General features: G+C 34.1%; 1 protein-coding gene across 1 annotated transcript; it reads right to left on the bottom strand.

Annotated features, from left to right (window-relative positions):
• Positions 1–3,047: 3,047 nt before the first annotated feature.
• On the bottom strand, positions 3,048–17,790 carry LOC116847390 (cullin-associated NEDD8-dissociated protein 1). The gene is made up of 17 exons (XM_032822334.1): positions 17,464–17,790; positions 16,856–17,025; positions 16,133–16,346; positions 14,179–14,471; positions 13,723–13,885; positions 13,358–13,631; positions 11,852–12,358; positions 10,467–10,750; positions 10,224–10,355; positions 9,338–9,506; positions 8,700–8,988; positions 7,281–7,479; positions 6,937–7,194; positions 6,652–6,840; positions 5,680–5,923; positions 3,943–4,089; positions 3,048–3,422 (listed from the first exon to the last, which is right to left on the bottom strand). The coding sequence occupies exons 1-17, from the start codon at positions 17,503–17,505 to the stop codon at positions 3,289–3,291; spliced, it is 3,708 nt and encodes a 1,235-aa protein (XP_032678225.1). The 5' UTR covers positions 17,506–17,790; the 3' UTR covers positions 3,048–3,288.
• Positions 17,791–18,394: the final 604 nt, after the last annotated feature.

The raw sequence follows: 18,394 nt of genomic DNA, 5'->3' as shown, positions 1-18,394 counted from the left end.
CATGATGGGAACCGTAATGTTTAAATATTAAATATTAAAACATATTAAAAATAAAAAAATAAACTCTCTTTTCGTACTGCATCAAAATATTCTCTGAAATATGCACTATAAGAAAACACAAGTTTTGCTATAAAAAAATAGTTAAAAATGAAAACATAATGAAGTTAAATGGTGTTATCTTAACCCTTTCAGGACGGGGAGTTGCTCGGGGAGATAATTACAGGGAAGTACGTATTTTATGGGTTTTTAGGGTCGTTGAATCCGAATCTGAACTTAGATTTTTAAAATTCTGTGATCCAAGATGGCGGACTCAATATGGCGGAAAAAATGATAAATAATATAAATATCGCTTAATTTCCGTGAAATTTGAACTATGAAACTTTTTAAAGATACTTTTTTTAAAACTAAAGTCGAATATTTGAAATTCAAAATGCCGACCAAAGAAAAAAGTTTTTAGATCTGACCCGACCTGATCACATCTGCTCATTTGTATTCACCTTTACGAAAATGGTTCGTATATCGAAATCTTCGAAAATCGTATATCGTATATCGAAAAGAGAAATACTAACATTAACATTATATCAAAGATAATCTTGTTGTTTCATGAGAAAAATGTTGTCAATAAATAATTATAATTAATTAAACGTGCAATAACATATCCTTATATATTGCATGTCTTAATAAGTCATTTTTAAAAATGCTTGAAAATTAATGATTCGGAAATAAACAAGTTTTGCAAAATGTCTCTAATTTTTTCCCGCATAGTAAACATAATGGTTAAATGATGTTTTTATCATTTAACTTCATGCTTTCATTTTTAACTATTCTTTCACAGTACAACTTATATTTTCTTATGGTGGATATTTCAAAGAATATGATGCAGCACGAAGAGAGAGTTATCTATTTTTAATATGTCTAATATTTATATATTTAAATATTACGATTCTCCCATTTTGCCTTAGATTTCTTTATGATTAAAAATCGCGTTAGCGATATAAAATTGCACTTGCAATACATAATTGTGATGTGATATATCGCATTCATTGGCTGCATTCAGCAGACACAATAGTTACACAACAATTGAGCAATTCGTCAATGTAATTGGTCTAGATTTAGGGGGATGGGAGGGGGGATCTAACATTAAAAACCAATAATTGCTGATTGCTTGCTTTTTCCGCTGAACGCATCAATTGTGATTCTTAAAAAAGATCGCATCGCGATACACAATTTTATAAATCGCACATCCCTAAGTGATAAAAGCTCACCGGCTACGAAAGGACAGTCATCGATGTTTTTTCGAACTTGTGTTCTGAAGTATATATCAGCCATGCTGCATCGCCTGAAACAGATGATAATCAAAAGAGAATATGTCTGATGAATACGCTGCGTATGTGGGAGAAGTTCCCAGCCTAACGCGAAGATGATCTGTTTTGTCGCCTCAGCAGCATGTGGCCGTGTGTCAGCATACAGCAGGATGACTTTGAGGCTTCCTTTCCTACTAAATGGATTTCGTCCAGAACGCGGCGTTCGCTTTTCAAATCAAACAGATAAATGCGCGCGTATGCGATGAAACACAGCCATTATCACAGCAAAACCAACCATATTTTTCCCATTTGATGCAAACGATCGGAAATGGTTTTTTGACTGATCCTCTTAGCTGTTCCGCAAGTACTTTTTAAGCTTGCGCTGCGTTTTGATTTAATAATACTTACAACTCGTCTAATTAAAATTTGTCAATTTGTCCAGAACGCGGTCTTGGTCTTTCAAATCAAATAAATGCGCGTATATGCAACAAAACACAGCCATTGTCATAACAGAAAAACCATTCGATGTCCCCCTCCGAACCCAACAACTTTTGTATGGGGTTATTTGGATTGGTGGCTCCCCGACAAGATATGTATTCAGGTGCGTAATTTCAAATATTTTGTTTTTGAAATAACCTCTGAAGGTCATTTCAAAGAAGAGCCTCAAACGTAAAATTTTGCGCTCTTTCCGAATCCGGGGTCAAAAATAGGGGTTTCTATTTAAAAATTTGATTTGACCTTTAAATGACCTTGAAGATCAAGGTCAAAGTGAAATTGAAAATCACCATCCGATGACCCCCTCCGAACTCAACAACTTTTGTAAGGGTTATTTTCGAATTGGTGGCTCCCATGACGAGATATTCAGGTGCGTAATTTAAAATGGGGCACCCTGTATATATATATATATATATATATATAACGGATAAATCGAAACTCTTAATTTTTAAATCCTCGAAACTTGAATCCGAAACATTTTAAAGCCTCGAAACTCTCAAAAGTTGGAACTACCAAAATTTGAAATGCTAATTATAAAAGAAAGTAATTGTACATAAAGCGGGTTCTTGTATAATTACACTCTTCCCTAAAAAATCAATCTTTCAACATTCAAAAAAAATATATGATTATTTTTATTAGTGGGAAACATTTTATCAATATGTATAATTATCAAAAGGAGTATTTTTGGTGTCAGGAACTAAAAACTTAAAAAAATTTTTCAGAAAATCAGGTTTTAAATATTTATTAGACATAATTAGATAGAATATCAATTAAACATAATTACATAGAATATCTATTAAACATAATTAGATAGAATATTAAACATAATTATATAAAAACTGAGTGAAATTATTATTTTTGAATATGAGAAAACTAAAACTAGATACAATTTCGAATTCTTTAGAGTTTTTAACTATTATCATCCGAATTACTTAAAAGATTTAGTCAAAGTTTTTATTTGAAAACACTAATATTTAAACTCTTTCCGGGTCGAGTCTGCTAGTCTAATATGTTATCTTCTTCATATGTTATAGCATGCTGTTGCGTTCTGAAACTGGCTCTGTCTTAAGTTTCGGGAGTTTCGAGTCACAGAAATAGCGCAAAGTTTCGAGTCCTCGAAACTTGAAACCTTTCAGAATTTCGAAGGTTTCGAGTCCCATCTTTTATCTCTAATTAATATCGTTGACTTATTAATATATTACTATCGCATAGTAATTTCGACTGTTCGATATACCAAAGCGGGATACATATGTGATGATAAAACAATTACTGCCGGCAAATTTATTTTAAAATTTATACATGGTGTGCTACATTAACTCACACACACACACACACTTACTTTTTAAACTACTGCTCGAGAATCGAGGATACATTAATGAAAAAATAATGTATATAGAAATAAACTATATGAATAGTCATGATCACGAATGCGCTTAGTTAACGGCGATCTATGTGAGAGATACAAAAGAATAGGATTGAACAGTTACTTTTAGCTCTGATCCATCGCGTTCGTTTCGTTCACGTTGCTACCGCTACAGTCCTTCTGTATTATCTCGAAGAGCGGCTGCAGATCTGGCGTGCCTTTGATTTGTCCGACGAATTCGCTCAACGATGGATTTTTGTCTGCAAGCAGAACACGTCTCGTTGCGCTGCGCTGTTCAACTCAGATCTCTTGAACTGTTGGTCGTGATTCTCTTAAGTGATAACATCAGAAGCGAGAAAATACACGTTGAAACTTTTTGGAAAATACGTTGAAATAAAAAAATATTTACAGGAAATAGCACAATCGATGGAACACATCTGCAAAATTGTCCAGCCACTTTTCTTTTACTCTGACAATCAATAAATAACCGTAAAATTAACATAATAGAATTATGAGAAAAAATAGGTTGCATGTTAAATATTATTTTACGGTAATTCATTAATTATTTAATCAAAAGTAAAGTCTTCGGGCTACTTTGCAAATCTATTCGATCGATGTTGATGTGATTATGGGTACATTTTTTTATTTCAACATTATTTTATTTTGGACGTATACATCTGTTTATTTTGCAACAATTTTGAACATGTATTTTCTCGCTCCTGACATCATCACGTCAAGAGATCCATGGGAGACCATGAGTTTTAAGTGAATTCTACTTACCCGCATCGGGAATAGTTAACAACGCTGCTACAGCTCGCAGCGCGGAACGTTTCAACTCGTCTTGCTTCTCGTACTCCTGCTTCACAGAGTTCGCTTTCACCTTCATCGTGCAAGTGCTCTTCAGTGGCTCCACTAATCGCTCCAACCCTGTATAGTAATACAATGGTAAAGTATATATCTCAAGAAAATTCTAACTTTTTGTTTCTAATTACGTAAAATCAGGGTGGAAAGTATTTGTAGCGTCATTACCATTATTTTTTCACTAAAGACTTTGTTAGGTGAAGAAGTGTTGGAAAGAAAAAGAAAAAGGAAATTGGTAAGATTTATATAGAGAGAGAAACAAAAGGGTGAAATTTTATTATAGAAATAAGTGGGAGATTGAAGTATTGGAAGATATAAAAAATAGTTGAACTTAGAAATAAAAATAACTAAGAGAGAAAGAGACTTACAGTAGCAATAGGAGTAGGATTTCTAGTGTGAAATATAATAGCAAATATAAAGAAATAAAAATAGAAGAGGAAGTAATCCTAGATATTTAAAGAAGGATAATTTTGATAACTTAAGGAAAGAGTGAGATACTAGTTAAGATATGAGAATTTAAAAAAGATAAATGAATATTAGAAAAAAGAAATAGACAAGTTATGTGTATTTGTTAGCAGAAGGAATTAAAATAGTATAAGACATTATATGAATGTGTCAGAATAAAAAAAGATAGTTTAAAGAGTTAGGAGATGATAATAAGGCAATATGGAAAAGGATTTAAGAAATATGTAATGGTTAATTAAAATAGTAATAGATGATAGGTGAAATAGGTTAAGGTAGAAAGAAGAATATGATATAACATATGTAACGTAAGGATAAAGTTGAAGATTAAGAAGGCATTTTATGTTATAATAGAATAGAGTTTGAATAAAGTTTGTAATATTAGGATAAATATATTAGTTAAATAAGTAATAATTAATAAGTAATAATTGGTTAAATAGTTAAACCAAGTCTCCTTCTTGATGGTGTAGTTGAAGTAATAAATACATACATTAACGATTTGATAACAACATTATTTTTTCATTATGGTAATGGTAACGCAATTACATTTTTGGCTGATGGCAATTAATGTAATCAGTGCTTATACCTGCAGAACACAGGTATAGAATGGACAGAATCGAATTCTAAAAAAAATTTCAAAACTTAATGAAAAAAATAATAGAAATTATAATGATGCATTACTTCTTATATAATGATAATAAGTTACTTATTAATATATAATGGTAATAAGTTACTTTTCTCAATGAGTAACGTATTATTCTTCAAAAGTAACTTTTCCAATCCTGCTTATAAAATTGATAAGAATTAATATTTCAATAATTAAAAAGTGATATCTCATATGTGAGAAAAAAATTGTAAGTTTCTAGAAAAAACAAAAAACTATTTTACAATTTTATTGTGCTTTAAGTGATTGAATTTTTTCTATATTTCTTGATTAAGATATCAGATAAAGGTAAAACGCTTTTAGCAAATTGAGAAAAAGAATTCTAAGAAGAATTTGATAAACTAAAAATCCGGAAACGTGTGTGGATGTGTGTGTGCGGCCATTTTTGCAGATACGAGATATCGCTTCTCCAATTATCGATCTTTTTTTTTCATTTTTGAGTTTCTACATTTTTTGTATGAAACATAACGGTAAATTCAAATTAAAAATTTGAAAGATAATGAGACTGCAATATCATATACGATACTTACTTTGCAAAACTGCGGTTGGACACAATTGGGCAAGTCGCGCGGTCATAAGGTAAGTTAACATTTTGATATCGTAATGATCTCTGAGACCGTTCTCCACATGATTCAGGAACTCGAAGACGTCCAGTCTATCAAGACAAGAATCCAGCAAAGTATACATGCACTCAAATGCCGCTTTTCGAAGATCCAGTCCGTCGTCCACCGTGTGCTTGAATGGACCCATCTCGACTTCCCTTATTAGTTCTTTCTGCACATTGAGAAAGATTCGTTGTGTCATACACCGAAGTTTCAACGTCTATGATTACAGCCAGCTAAATGTTAACTTCTTCAGAGATATTGACACATAATTTTGCTTTAGAAAAATAGTACCTTTTACTTAAACACTAAAAATTTTAAGCTTCCCCTTTACTTATTTCATCACCCACTAAAATGGATACCATTGTTTTTTTCTAAAATATTATTTGAATAAGTGAAAATTACTCATCTCTATCTTAATAGTACCACAGATTATCACAACTTTTCTCGAGTCAAGGTTTTCAATATGCACTGAGGGAAAAATATAGTTGGTTCCGGCGTCAACTATACTTTTTTGTGATTTTAACCAGAAAAATAATTAGAAGAACAATCTTTCTAATAACACTTACTAAAACAATGGTTTTCCTAACTATTTTTGTAGTTAAAATCACAAAAAAATATAGTTGACGCCAAAGGCAACTATATTTTTCTCTCAGTGTGAGTAAAAGTTATTTATACTATTTTTCTAGGGTTATACGTTCTTTTCTTTAATTCAATTATTGTCGACATATATATAGTTAAAATGAACAGTATTGTGAACAAACATTCACCAGAAAAGGGAAATGTCGCATGATTGACAGACGTCATATTTATGTCACATAAAAAATTTAAATCATTTTCTTCAATTTTAATAAATTCACTCCTGAAGAAGTTAATTAACTACCGTTAATTTTGCAATACCTTTATCTTCGTCTCCGTATAAAGATGTGGCAGTACCACGTCCAACAGATCCCTTATCAGCATCGGCTTATTGTGTGCCGCGGAATTAAATGCAACTAACGCTACCCTTCGCACGTTCAAGTCAGGATCCTCTAGAGCAATCAGGAAGTTGCCCATGCATTGCTTCAACATAATATCAATCTGTTGCGGCTGTAACGAGAATGAATAAATATAATTAATTGAATTATATAGGGACACTAATTGTAATCCATGACGACAATTGACATCGAGACTGATAAAAAATACCTGATCAGAAATTGTGAATTTCACTGCAGTGACTGTCGTTGTTCTCATAAGTGCCGACGGCGACTTGAGCGATTCTTGTAATCTCGGCAAAAGAGTGGAGGGATCGATCAATGTCAATTTGCCGAGGCATTCAGCCACAACGTTGCGAGTACCTTCCTCCGTGCACTCGCAATGCCTGTACAAAAGCATCCAGATCGAAGGTACGAAGCTCTGTAAATGCGACACACCAGACGGACTGGCCGACTGGCACGTAATAATCTGCAAACGAGATACAGATTAAGTATTTTAAGAATAATATTATGATTTCACATAGATTCAAAATGAATAAATATCTTAATCTTTACTTCTTTCAGAGAATGCAGAAGCAGATATTGACGTTTCGGCTGAGCCTCAATCTCCTGAAGTATAAAAGGCAGGTATTCGGGGAGATTTCCAATCGCGATGTTGCCCAACGTATAGCTGGCTGCAGATTTCACCTCTTCCGAGTGCGATGAAAATGAACTTAGAATCGTATGTTTTAGCGAATTGATGGTGCTCAAATCCCTGCGAGAAAGAGAGAGAAATTATTATTTGAACAATAAATATCTTTAATTCCCCTTGCGTTGGCTTTTAATTAACGGATTCGTAAAATCTATCTATTGCTTTATTACATCTTTGTTGGCACTCTTATTTTTTGCTGCTTAAACACATTGAGGGTCTGTGAAACTCAGTAACTTTCCTAAAACGTTCTTATTTAAATACTTATAAATGCATTTATCTAGTGTACAGATATTACAGTTTTGAATGTATAAAAGCAACAGTTATAAAATTTGTCGCGATCAGTATGTTTAAGGCTCCTAGCCTCTCGCATTGTCTATCTCTTTTTAATGATGTCAGAAGCGAGAAAATGCATGCTAAAAATTCTTGTGAAATACGTTGAAATAAAAATATATATCCATAAAGTAACACTCGCAATCGATTAAATACATTTGTAAGATATTTATTGTTTTAACCCTTCTGTTCTAACAATCAAATTACAATAATTTATTGTAAATTAACCTGAATGCGAAAAAATAGGTTAAGAAGATGAATTGTATGTCACATTAATTTACGACAAATTATTAATTGTCAAAGTAAAAGAGGAGTACACGGAATATCTTATAAATTTGTTTAATCGATTGCAAGTGTTACTTTATGGATATATATTTTTATTTCAACGTATTTCGTAAGAATTTTTAGCATGCATTTTCTTGTTTCTGACGTCATTAAAAAGAGATAGACAATGCGAGGAGCTAGGAGCCTTAAAATAGTTAATTTAAAATATAAATGATGATAGATATATTAATTCTACACAGAAGTAAAAAATTGTTTATACTATAAGAATTCTATGTTTATATGTGCATTACTTCAAAAGTTCATTGAAATTGGTGAAGTCGTTGGTATTGTAAATAATTACGATACATATAATAATGGTAATAATACTGTACATGTAATAATTTAAAATTCAGTATGTGGGGTCTTAATTTTTCGCTTGGGTCATTTTGATGCACAAGTAGCAAATTAGGATTAAGTTAGCAACTCGTTTTACGCATACTCTGTGCAAATTCGCAAAATTTTCTTAAGAGTTTCATTATTACAAAATAATCAAGTTAAATCAAGTTTGTGACCAACAACGTGTCCGTTTACTTACGAAAGTATAGCGTAGGAAGCGTGATTCCAACGCAAGGAATTATATAATGCAAATATATTTGAAGAAGGAAGCAAACATTGCCCAATTATCTTACACGTGTCTTCCTATCTCTCCGATAACCAAAAGAGCGAATATGTGTTGCGCATCGTTCTGAGGATTCTGGACGTCTTTCAATAACTGCTCCACAATACCCTGCGCTTCTTGATGCCACGTAATTGTCAATGCAGCTGCGCACTTGGCAAGGGAGTGATAAGCTTGCTTGTGAAGTACTGATTGAGTAACCGGCACCACTAGCATCGCGAGAAGCTCCCGGTACCCGAGACCTGGCACTTCCGCTTGAACTAGAGCTTGGAAAAACTCGAGCATCGAATTCAATGCGACGCCTGTACGACAGAAAGACATAGTATTAGATTCAGTACTAAATTCAGATTGTAAGCCATGCTAAATTTACATAATGTTATATAGAAATATTAGATTGGTGTAAAAGATGTCATTTTTTTATTCAATTCTCGTAGGAAGAATTAAAAGGAAAGTAGGAGATGTCCTCATTATATATCTAAAAAGCACTCGGCCGATGTTCATTTTATTCATAAGAATTATTAATTCTTCGAAATTGAATAATTTTGTGTTCTTTATTTGACATAAAACCTTTTGCACCAACCTAATGCTAAGCGCATATCTGCTAAAATTTCTAATCGGTACGACATTCAACAAAACAAGATGATTATTTACCTTGAAGAAGCGGGGATTTAACCAGGACAAGTATCTCCGGCAGAATATGGTCGGAGACCCTGGTCAAAGCGACCGGATGTAATTTTGCAATGGTAGTGAGAAGATTCAACGTTAACTGTGCGATATGTAAATCTGTCTCGCTTAATAATGCTGGTAACTCCGTAGTAACCTATGAAAAAGAGAATTTAAAAATAATAAAATAGTCTAATCATTCATCAATTATCAATGTACACAGCAATATTAACCACTTGGCATGCGCGCCAAAAGTCGTACGCTTCATGCGAGAAGAAACTCGCCTTACTTACTACGTACTTCTATGCTGGAAATATATTCTTGAATTTAAAAAATTACTCATCTTATGTTTTCGACATCAAAGAATCCAAATTTTATGTAAAAATTAAAGAATTTTCAAATTCCGATGCACTATCGTCTGTTTAATATGCACGGAAAATTCTTTCTTTTACATTGATTTGAGAACTAAGATTATACTCCGAGGTCGTGACTCACATTACCAACAAATGCGCAAAGGTTAACTACGTTTATGTTTTAAAAATGTTTATTACAATTTGACTTAACAAACAATATTATAAAAGTATAATCTTAGTTCTCAAATCAATGTAAAAGAAAGAATTTTCCGTGCATATTAAACAGACGATAGTGCATCGTGGATTAAAAATTCTTTAATTTTGACATAAAATTCGGATTCCTTGATGTCAAAAACATAAGATTAATAACCTTTTAAATTCAATAACATATTTCCAGCATAGAAGTAAGGCAAGTTTCTTCTCGCACAAAGTGCGCGACTTTTGGCGCGCGTGCCAGTTGTGGCACTGACAGGGATGCGCTTTTTGGCGCGCGTGCCAGTCAATGATCAATGTTCCATTACTTTATCAAGAAGATCCGCATGCAGAGCTGAGCTATAATTGTGCACCAACGTATCCAAAAGGGGAAGAGAAGAAAGTTTTAGAGCTCGTTGATTTTTTCTCAGGAAAGATCCAAGGATGGGTATCGCATCCTCCTGCAAACCAACAACGATATCTCACGTAAGCACAGGAGAGCTTTGTAAAATTTCTCTTCACAGATTCTTTAAAAATTTTCTACACAAATTGCGATCTTAACAGTTACACACCATGATCGGCTGCAGGTCTACTCTTAGCGGAGACGCAGCTATACACGTTAGAGCCTTAACAGTCGTAAGTCTAGTTATCTCGTTGCGCAGTCTGTCCAAAAAGATAGGCAGGCATATGTGCAACTCGTTCGATAAGGTATCGCCAAAATGTGCGAGAATTTGGCCCATGCAAGCGATGGCTCTCTCTTTCACCTCCTGATCTATGTCCGCCGTTTTCAGTCTCTTCAAGGTGCAGTGATATATCTCGCCGGACAACGAAGTGAAGTCGAAGTAACATGGTTTATCTGTGTTAAAGTGAGGCGTTTAACGCGAGCTCATTATCTTGCCTTGCGTTTCTCTTCTTCTTATATTAAAAAAAAAAGAGAAATGTGGAACGCGAGAATCAATTTATCTTTTATTTATTACTATTTGTGAATTAATTCCCAAACGTTTGTTCCCAACGTTTCGTGAGTATTTCAGTTCACTTTATTTAGAAAATATTTAAAATATTTAATCAAGTTGCTCCCTAACAATGTGAACTGAAATATTTACAAAATGTTTAAAATAATTCTACAAAAAGTGCGGCTCCAACCCGGAAGCCAACCGGGAATTGAGCATTTCCTTACATCGCGAAAGCTTGAACTGTCAAAATAATTAATATTCGAGACTTTCGTGAAAAAATACTAGGTCTGACTTCCGGGATGGAATCATGTTTTTTGTGAAATTGTTTTCATGAACATTTCATAAATATTTCAGTTTACTTTTATAGAAAGTAAAGATCGGAGAGAGAAGCAACCTAAGACTAGTCAAATATAAAAAAAAAAAACTTCCAAGAAATAACAAATAAAGTCTGTTTAGCTCAAGACAAAGTTGCACTTTTTGTCTTTACAATAAAAATAAGTATATAATTGAGCAATAAAGAAAATAGAAATGAAGTTCCAGTGTTATACTACTGCAGGTAAAAAACAGGTATAAAGATTGGACCTGATTTATGTGAGTCAACTGGTTAAAAGAGTGTATTTTACTTTATTTTGTTATAGCATCAAACGTTTTAACACGATTTATCCGTAAGTGTTAAAACGAAGCTGTCTAACACGAATTCGTGAATGACAATGTTAACATTAAAATGTTAACTAAGCTATTTCAAGCTCTGTTAATATAACAAAATAAAATAAAACATGCTTTTTTAACAGAAATTGGCTCACATAGACAAATTTTTATTTATTAACGAAGTAAAATATTCTATTAGTATTAGATTGCTTCTTGCTTTGGTAAAATGAGCTGAAATGTTGACGATATGAATCCATGAAGAACGCGACATCAATCCGGAAGCCAAATTGGATATCAATTACTCTTTTATCATTATAATCACAAGAAAAAGTGAAATTGATGGTAAATTGGCTTACCATGAGGTCTGATGACTTGTACAAGTTGCTGCAGTACAAGCAACGCTTCGGCGGTGATCTTATAGAAAGGATCTCCCACAGCCGTTATGATCGGTGGTGCCAAAACGGGCATGTGAGTGTGAAACGCCGTGGGCTCATGTGTCACTAGCAACGTATGCACAAAGGCCAACGTGTCGATCTTCATGTTCGAAGATGAGTTCTTGTCTCCCAGAGAGTATTGTATGCCAGGAATCAGTGCTGGGATATGATTGGCTAGAGCACCGGGTAAGACAAGTACTAGTTCCTTCAGTAAGGAGAAGCAATCCTGCCTCGTCTTGATGCTCTTTTCCTTCATCTGCCGATGGACCGCCTTCACTATTAACGGTACTTGCTGTTGCAACAACGAAACGGGCCCGTCGTCGTCTTCCATCGCGTCGGGATCAAGTGGTACGCCAGTGGCTGGCCTGGTCTGCCTCAACAGAGCAATGTATGCGTGGAAAATGTCGGATTTAACATTCTCTTCTCTTTCTGCAATAATATCAGTTACATAAAATTGAGAATTGGATAAGTTAATTTTATATTTAATTAAGTTAAGTTTAATGTTAACGACTATAAAATTAACTTAGTTACGCGTTAAAAGTTATATAAACAAAAATTAAATTTAAAATTATATTAACTTCACTTATTAAAGCTAAAAGTTAATAATGCGCTTAGAAAGACAAAAAGAGAAATCTTGCTAGTGTAATTTTTTAATTTTTTTATTCCGTATTGTGTGTAAACAATCCACAATAATTTTAATATTAATGAATTGAATTATATAAAAAAGTTAATATGCTGAAGCTAGTGCATTTTAGTTTAGTTTAAGTTTTAAAATTTTAAATATTTTATATAAAAAAATTAATTCGATTAAAATTAAATAATTTCGGTTTAAAATTAAATAATTTAAATTAAAAGTTATCAACTCTTTAACTAATTAACTAGTTATTATTCAATTTTAATCAAATTATTAATACAAAAAAATTAATGTGTTATTTAATTGACGTTCGCACGCGCGGATATCTATTTATGTATATTTTACTGGTGTTCAGTTAAAACAAAAGAGAGGACAAAAAGCACGTGTCTAAAGTCTATATTAATAGTTATTCTTTGAAACTTGCTTCAGAGACACTCAGATTTTAATTTAAAACTAGATGTGAGTTTTTCAACTGAATCACGAATTACGATCATAAATAAATAATTAGATGTAATGTTACATATATTATATAATTTAAATAAAAAATTTCTCATCTAACTCTAAATTTAGACGAGTACTTCACATAGAACAAATTTCAAATAACGACTGTTGACGGGCCTAAGACGCGGCTGACGATTTTAGCTCATACTAAACTATATAGGACATCCAGGAGACTTCAATATCAAAGGTGATTCCAATACAAATGGTTAAAATTAAAAGTTTAAAACTATAATTTTTTATATTACACCCACAGAGTCTTATAAATAAATTTCAAAAACTGTCATGTATGATACCTTTAAACCTGCATATCAGCGCAGGCGAGACAACTTTGTAAAGATCTGGCAGCAGCTCTCTTCTACTAGATACAACGGCCTCCAGACACTTAGCAGCTGCTCTGCGAACTTTCCAACTCATGTCGTCGTCATCGGAATATTCGTCCTCGGCATCCTCCTCGCCGTCCTCCTCCACTTCCATCACAACTCCTTCCCCGTCAGAGAAATCGTTCATATCGTCGTCATAATTATAGTTCGGATCATACGTGATATATATTAAACAGATTTCTATGATCTAAAATTGAAGATTCCGTTTAGTAATTCTGATATAATCTGCGCGATGGCTGAAAATAACTGTCCGAAAAATTCATCCGAGTGAGACATACCTTGTTGATGTGCGGCGTGATCTCTTTCGGACATCTATAGACAAAGGATTCAAATGCTTGCAGACAATATTCTCTTAGTTCATCATCATCCTCGTTACTATATTGAACGATCAATGGCATAACGCGTTCTATCTGCTCGCCGAATCTGTGACCTGCTTGTCGGCTGCAAAAGACAAATTTCGTGAAATTATTAACAATTGAAAGATCCTTTTGATTATCTAAACCAGAGCTCGAAATTGCCCATTTCGGCCGATTCTCGGGAGCTACGCCTTCTATCTTCCCCTTGGACCACACAAGTGACAGTCGCGGCTCCAAGCTTGACTGGCCGCGACTGTCACTTGTGTGGCCCGTTTGCGGCAAGGGGAAGATAGAAGGCGTAGCTCCCGAGAATTGACCAAAATGGCCAACTAATTCCGAGCTCTGATCTAAACTTAACATATATTGCCAATTACTAACCAGATCGAAGCAATACATTGGATATAGGTACGTATAACGTTCTTTGTTGCTTGGGTCGAGAGACCTTGAAGAAGCTGATCCAGCAATTTATTGTATAAATAATTGTTGCTGGATGTCAGCAGATGGCTGAGCGCTACTATAGTGCGTTTGCGGACTGCTTGACGTGGCGAAGAAAGTTGTGGGGACAGTGCGTTCAGAATAGTAGAATGGAACGAAACTAGGAGGGCGCCGAATCGTGACAGTAAGTCTGCGACGATGTCGAGAGCCTCGAGCTGTACGGATACATCTTCTTGCTGAAAATGCACATAGGCATATTATAATATTGTATTATAATATTATATTAGTTGTCATTAAAAGATAATTAAAAAATATAATTGTTATCAAAAGTTAGTTAAAAATATCGAAATTGGATTAAAATTCAATATTAAGTTTGACTAAGGGAATGCCAAAGTGGATGACTAGCTCGAAAATATCGATAGCATAGAGTCAATCATCATTAACACGATCACTTCTCGTATTTCTCGTATGGATATATAAGTGTTTATATGTATAAACATTTCGTTTTACTATATTTAGTGAAGAATCTAATTATGTACACGTACACACACACACACACACACACACACACACACACACACACACACACACACACACATTGATAGAAATCTTTCTACAGAATTTTATAAATTTTTAAGCTCTTACATTTAATTACAAAAGTACAGAAATTCTTTGAAATTTCCCTGAGAAGAGTAAACACATGTTCAATATGTATAATGGTTTGCAAAACCAATTTAGACATAATAAAAAGTTGAGATTTCATCAAATTGACAAAATCAAAAGTCATTACTATATGTGCGACAGGCTTGTCCAATTATATTGTCTAATAATTATATTATTGTTATAATTGTCATTACTCACTACAATAGATTAAAAATTTAAACCCAATAAAGTTGGTAGTTTACCAAATTATAAAAATTGAGAGTTATTATCGACAGACTTACGTAATGATAATATAATTAAGAATACTAACTGATAATACATGATACTAATAAAATAGTAATCTTAATAATAATAAAAATTAATTATAACATAATTAATATTAATAATAATAATATTAATAATAATAATAATAATAATAATAATTGATAACATAATTACTGAGCAATTAATAATGATTCAATATTCCAACAATATTGATAAATCATAGGAGGGCATACTAGGTGGCGGCGGGACGCCGTGCGTTCGAGATCTGCGTATCTTTTCGTTCCAGAGAGAGAAAAATATCGAAAGCGCGGTTTTGCTAGGCCGGGACTCGAAACAGGATCTTCCGCTTGCCGACCGACTGAGCTACCTGATGCTCTACGTTCACGACACTCTCCTTCGCGACATCTCTGGCGCGATCCCGAGCGCACGGCGACTACAGAGAGAAACAATGTTACTGTACCAAATGATACAGCTGTCAGTCTTTCAAAGTCAAAGGTTGCTATCCTTTAAGACCTGCTGTCCATGTATGCCCGTCTCCACTGTTGCCCCCCTCATCCGGTACAATTTATTAATAATAAATATAATACTAATAATAAAAAATAACAATATTAATAATAAATGATAATTACAATATTAGTACAAATAAATAATGAGTTACCAACTTCAATATGTCTAAACCATTTTACAAGCCATAGAATTTTTTATGTCAGAAAAATATGCTGACAACTTGGGATGTCAATTTTGAAATTTTTGTATTTACATTGTTTTTGTCAAATATCAAATAATGCTCCAATTAATTTTTGCACGTATTTTTATCGTGTAAAAACATTTGTATTTCTGTCACTACAATGTAAAATCTACAAAAAGAATATAAGTATTTTGACAGTAAAATTTCCAAACATCCCTTTAAAATTAAATATTAAGATAAAATATTAAATTATACTGAAAGGCGAGAAAAATTGATACTCACTTTTTCAATAGCACTGCTTAATTTTCCTGTTATACGTCTACAAATATTTGCGACTAATGCACTAGAACCCAAAGGAAGCTCAGAAATAACAGTCTTCAAACCAATGCTGGAGATATCGCGCAACTGCTCTTTATCAGATACCATGTTGCTACATAGAGCATCCACAATAGTTTCCACTTGGTATTCTTTCACTTTATTGACTAACGGACCCAAGCTAAAATTGTAAAGCGCTCTTACAATCATATTCTTAGATAAACAAGTATTAGAATGTAATAAGTTAGATTAAAGCCTGACTTACAATATGCTTTTTACTTCCTGTTTCTTGTTCTCTATCTTTTTCTGACTTAAGACTTGAGGTTTAAGTCAAAAAGAGATACAGAAAGGAAGAAACAGGGAATAAAGAGCATTGTAGATAAAGTTAAAGAGAGAATTCACACAGTAAACTGAAAGACAGAAGTCAATCAGAACTAATACTAGTGACTAAATGATAATTGATAGTTTTTGATTTTCTATTACCACCAACTCTGATTGGCTTCTGCTTTTCTATTAAAATATAAATTATTTCTAAGTTTGTATTGATAATTGACAATGGTATTAGTGCACAAAGAGATATTAGTGCACAAGATACATAAAATTAACACAATTATAAAATATAGAAATAATATATGTATGAAAAACATTATGAATCCCTCCTTTCCAATATGATATCTTGAAGAACTGTACCATTTAACAGCAAGATTTTGCACTTCTCCATTCTTGTCCTCTAATAACTTAAGTAGCATTTTTACAACTTTGCGTTCAGAATCATCATCCAACTTAATGCTGTCTTTTTGTAGTTCACTCATCAAATCATTAGTTGCCATAAATCTGAAGTCTTTGTCACTGGATGTCATCTACAAAAGATCAGTCATTCAACCACATCCATGACAATAGAAAAATACATATAAAAAATATAAATGCATGAGACACAATTAACTATTGGAGACATTACTTTGTAATTAGATATCATTCGTTTGATAAATTCGTTATTTATCGATTGTTCCCTACGATTGAAAGCACGTTACTGCAACTCCCGAATAATTGCATGCGTGAGCTCTCGGGAAACATTGAAATTATTGCAGTGGAACTGTTACAAGTGCAATTATTACAAGCCACCCTCGTTCGGCTACATATTCGCAAAAAAAGTTATTAACATCGAAACCGATTAATCGGGACCCGGGGAAGGTTATGTCAGGAGAAGGTGCAGCAGGCCGAAGCGACGAGTTCAAATGATTAAACAATAAATAACGTTTATTCGCTGGCCGTTATTATCGGACACACATATACTCTACCTTTTCCAGCAGGTTCGCTATTTGATAGGAGACACTAGCCATGGTTGTTGCGAAGCTCTTTCACAGCCGGTTCGACAATGATCAGAGACAAGCGCTCGGCGCGCTCCGATTACGTGCGGCGTGTTGTAACGCAACAAAAAGAAAGGAAAAGCAACGGATCTTTCCGAGAGTATAACGCCGGTGATCAGAACGCAGCAATACACCGGACTCTTTTGGGAAGGAATTATACGCAAGCTGAATTCGGCGCACGCTTCTTCTCTCTGCTACTCCGCCGCTGTCGGCAGCATCTTTCACTTAAGTCAGCGGCACACAGTGCTTGTTTTCGTGCTGGTTGCTTGCTGGATGAAAATATTCCATTTTGATTGGTGCATTTCCATCCATCTTCAGAAATGTACCAATCAGAACAGAGTATTTCCATCCAGCAAGCAAACCAGCATGAAAACAAGCATCGTGTGCCGCTGGCTTTATAGCTCCTATACACAGGACGCGGTAATGTTTGCCGCGCGGCGGAAGTTCGCGCGACAGCCAATCAATATGCTGCTTTCCGTAATAACCTTCTAGTCTTTACGGAAAAACAACATATTGATTGGCTGTCGCGCGGACTTCCACCGCGCGGCAAGCATTACCGCGTCCTGTGTGTAGGAGCCATTATACTACGTGTCTTGCGCGAAATCCATCGCGACTACCCTTGATCGCACGGATTCCCGGGTAGAATCATGCGATTCGTTTGGCCCGAAAAATTGCGATCTGATCTCGTGCTATGATTTGAGCGCTATTCTTCACTATGTGCTGCTTTCCGTAATAACCTTCTAGCTCTTACGGAAAAACAACATATTGATTGGCTGTCGCGCAAACTTCCGCCGCGCGGCAAACATTACCGCGTCCTGTGTGCAGGAGCCATTACCCGGGTGCACTCTAATACAAGAAGTGC

The sequence above is a fragment of the Odontomachus brunneus genome, unplaced genomic scaffold (assembly GCF_010583005.1).
Source record: "Odontomachus brunneus isolate Ranch 3 - 2012 unplaced genomic scaffold, Obru_v1 Obru_scaffold_077, whole genome shotgun sequence".
NCBI classification, from domain to species: Eukaryota; Metazoa; Arthropoda; class Insecta; order Hymenoptera; family Formicidae; genus Odontomachus; species Odontomachus brunneus.
This window is presented reverse-complemented; position numbering and strand designations above follow the sequence as displayed.

Coding starts and splice junctions, on each gene's coding strand:
- LOC116847390 (XM_032822334.1), bottom strand. CDS start 17,505: ATGGCTAGTGTCTCCTATCAAATAGCGAACCTGCTGGAAAAG. Junction 13,886..14,178: donor CAATGTATTGCTTCGATCTG/GTTAGTAATTGG, acceptor TGTCTTTTGCAG/CCGACAAGCAGGTCACAGAT. Junction 9,507..10,223: donor ATGCGGATCTTCTTGATAAA/GTAATGGAACAT, acceptor TCTTTTTCATAG/GTTACTACGGAGTTACCAGC.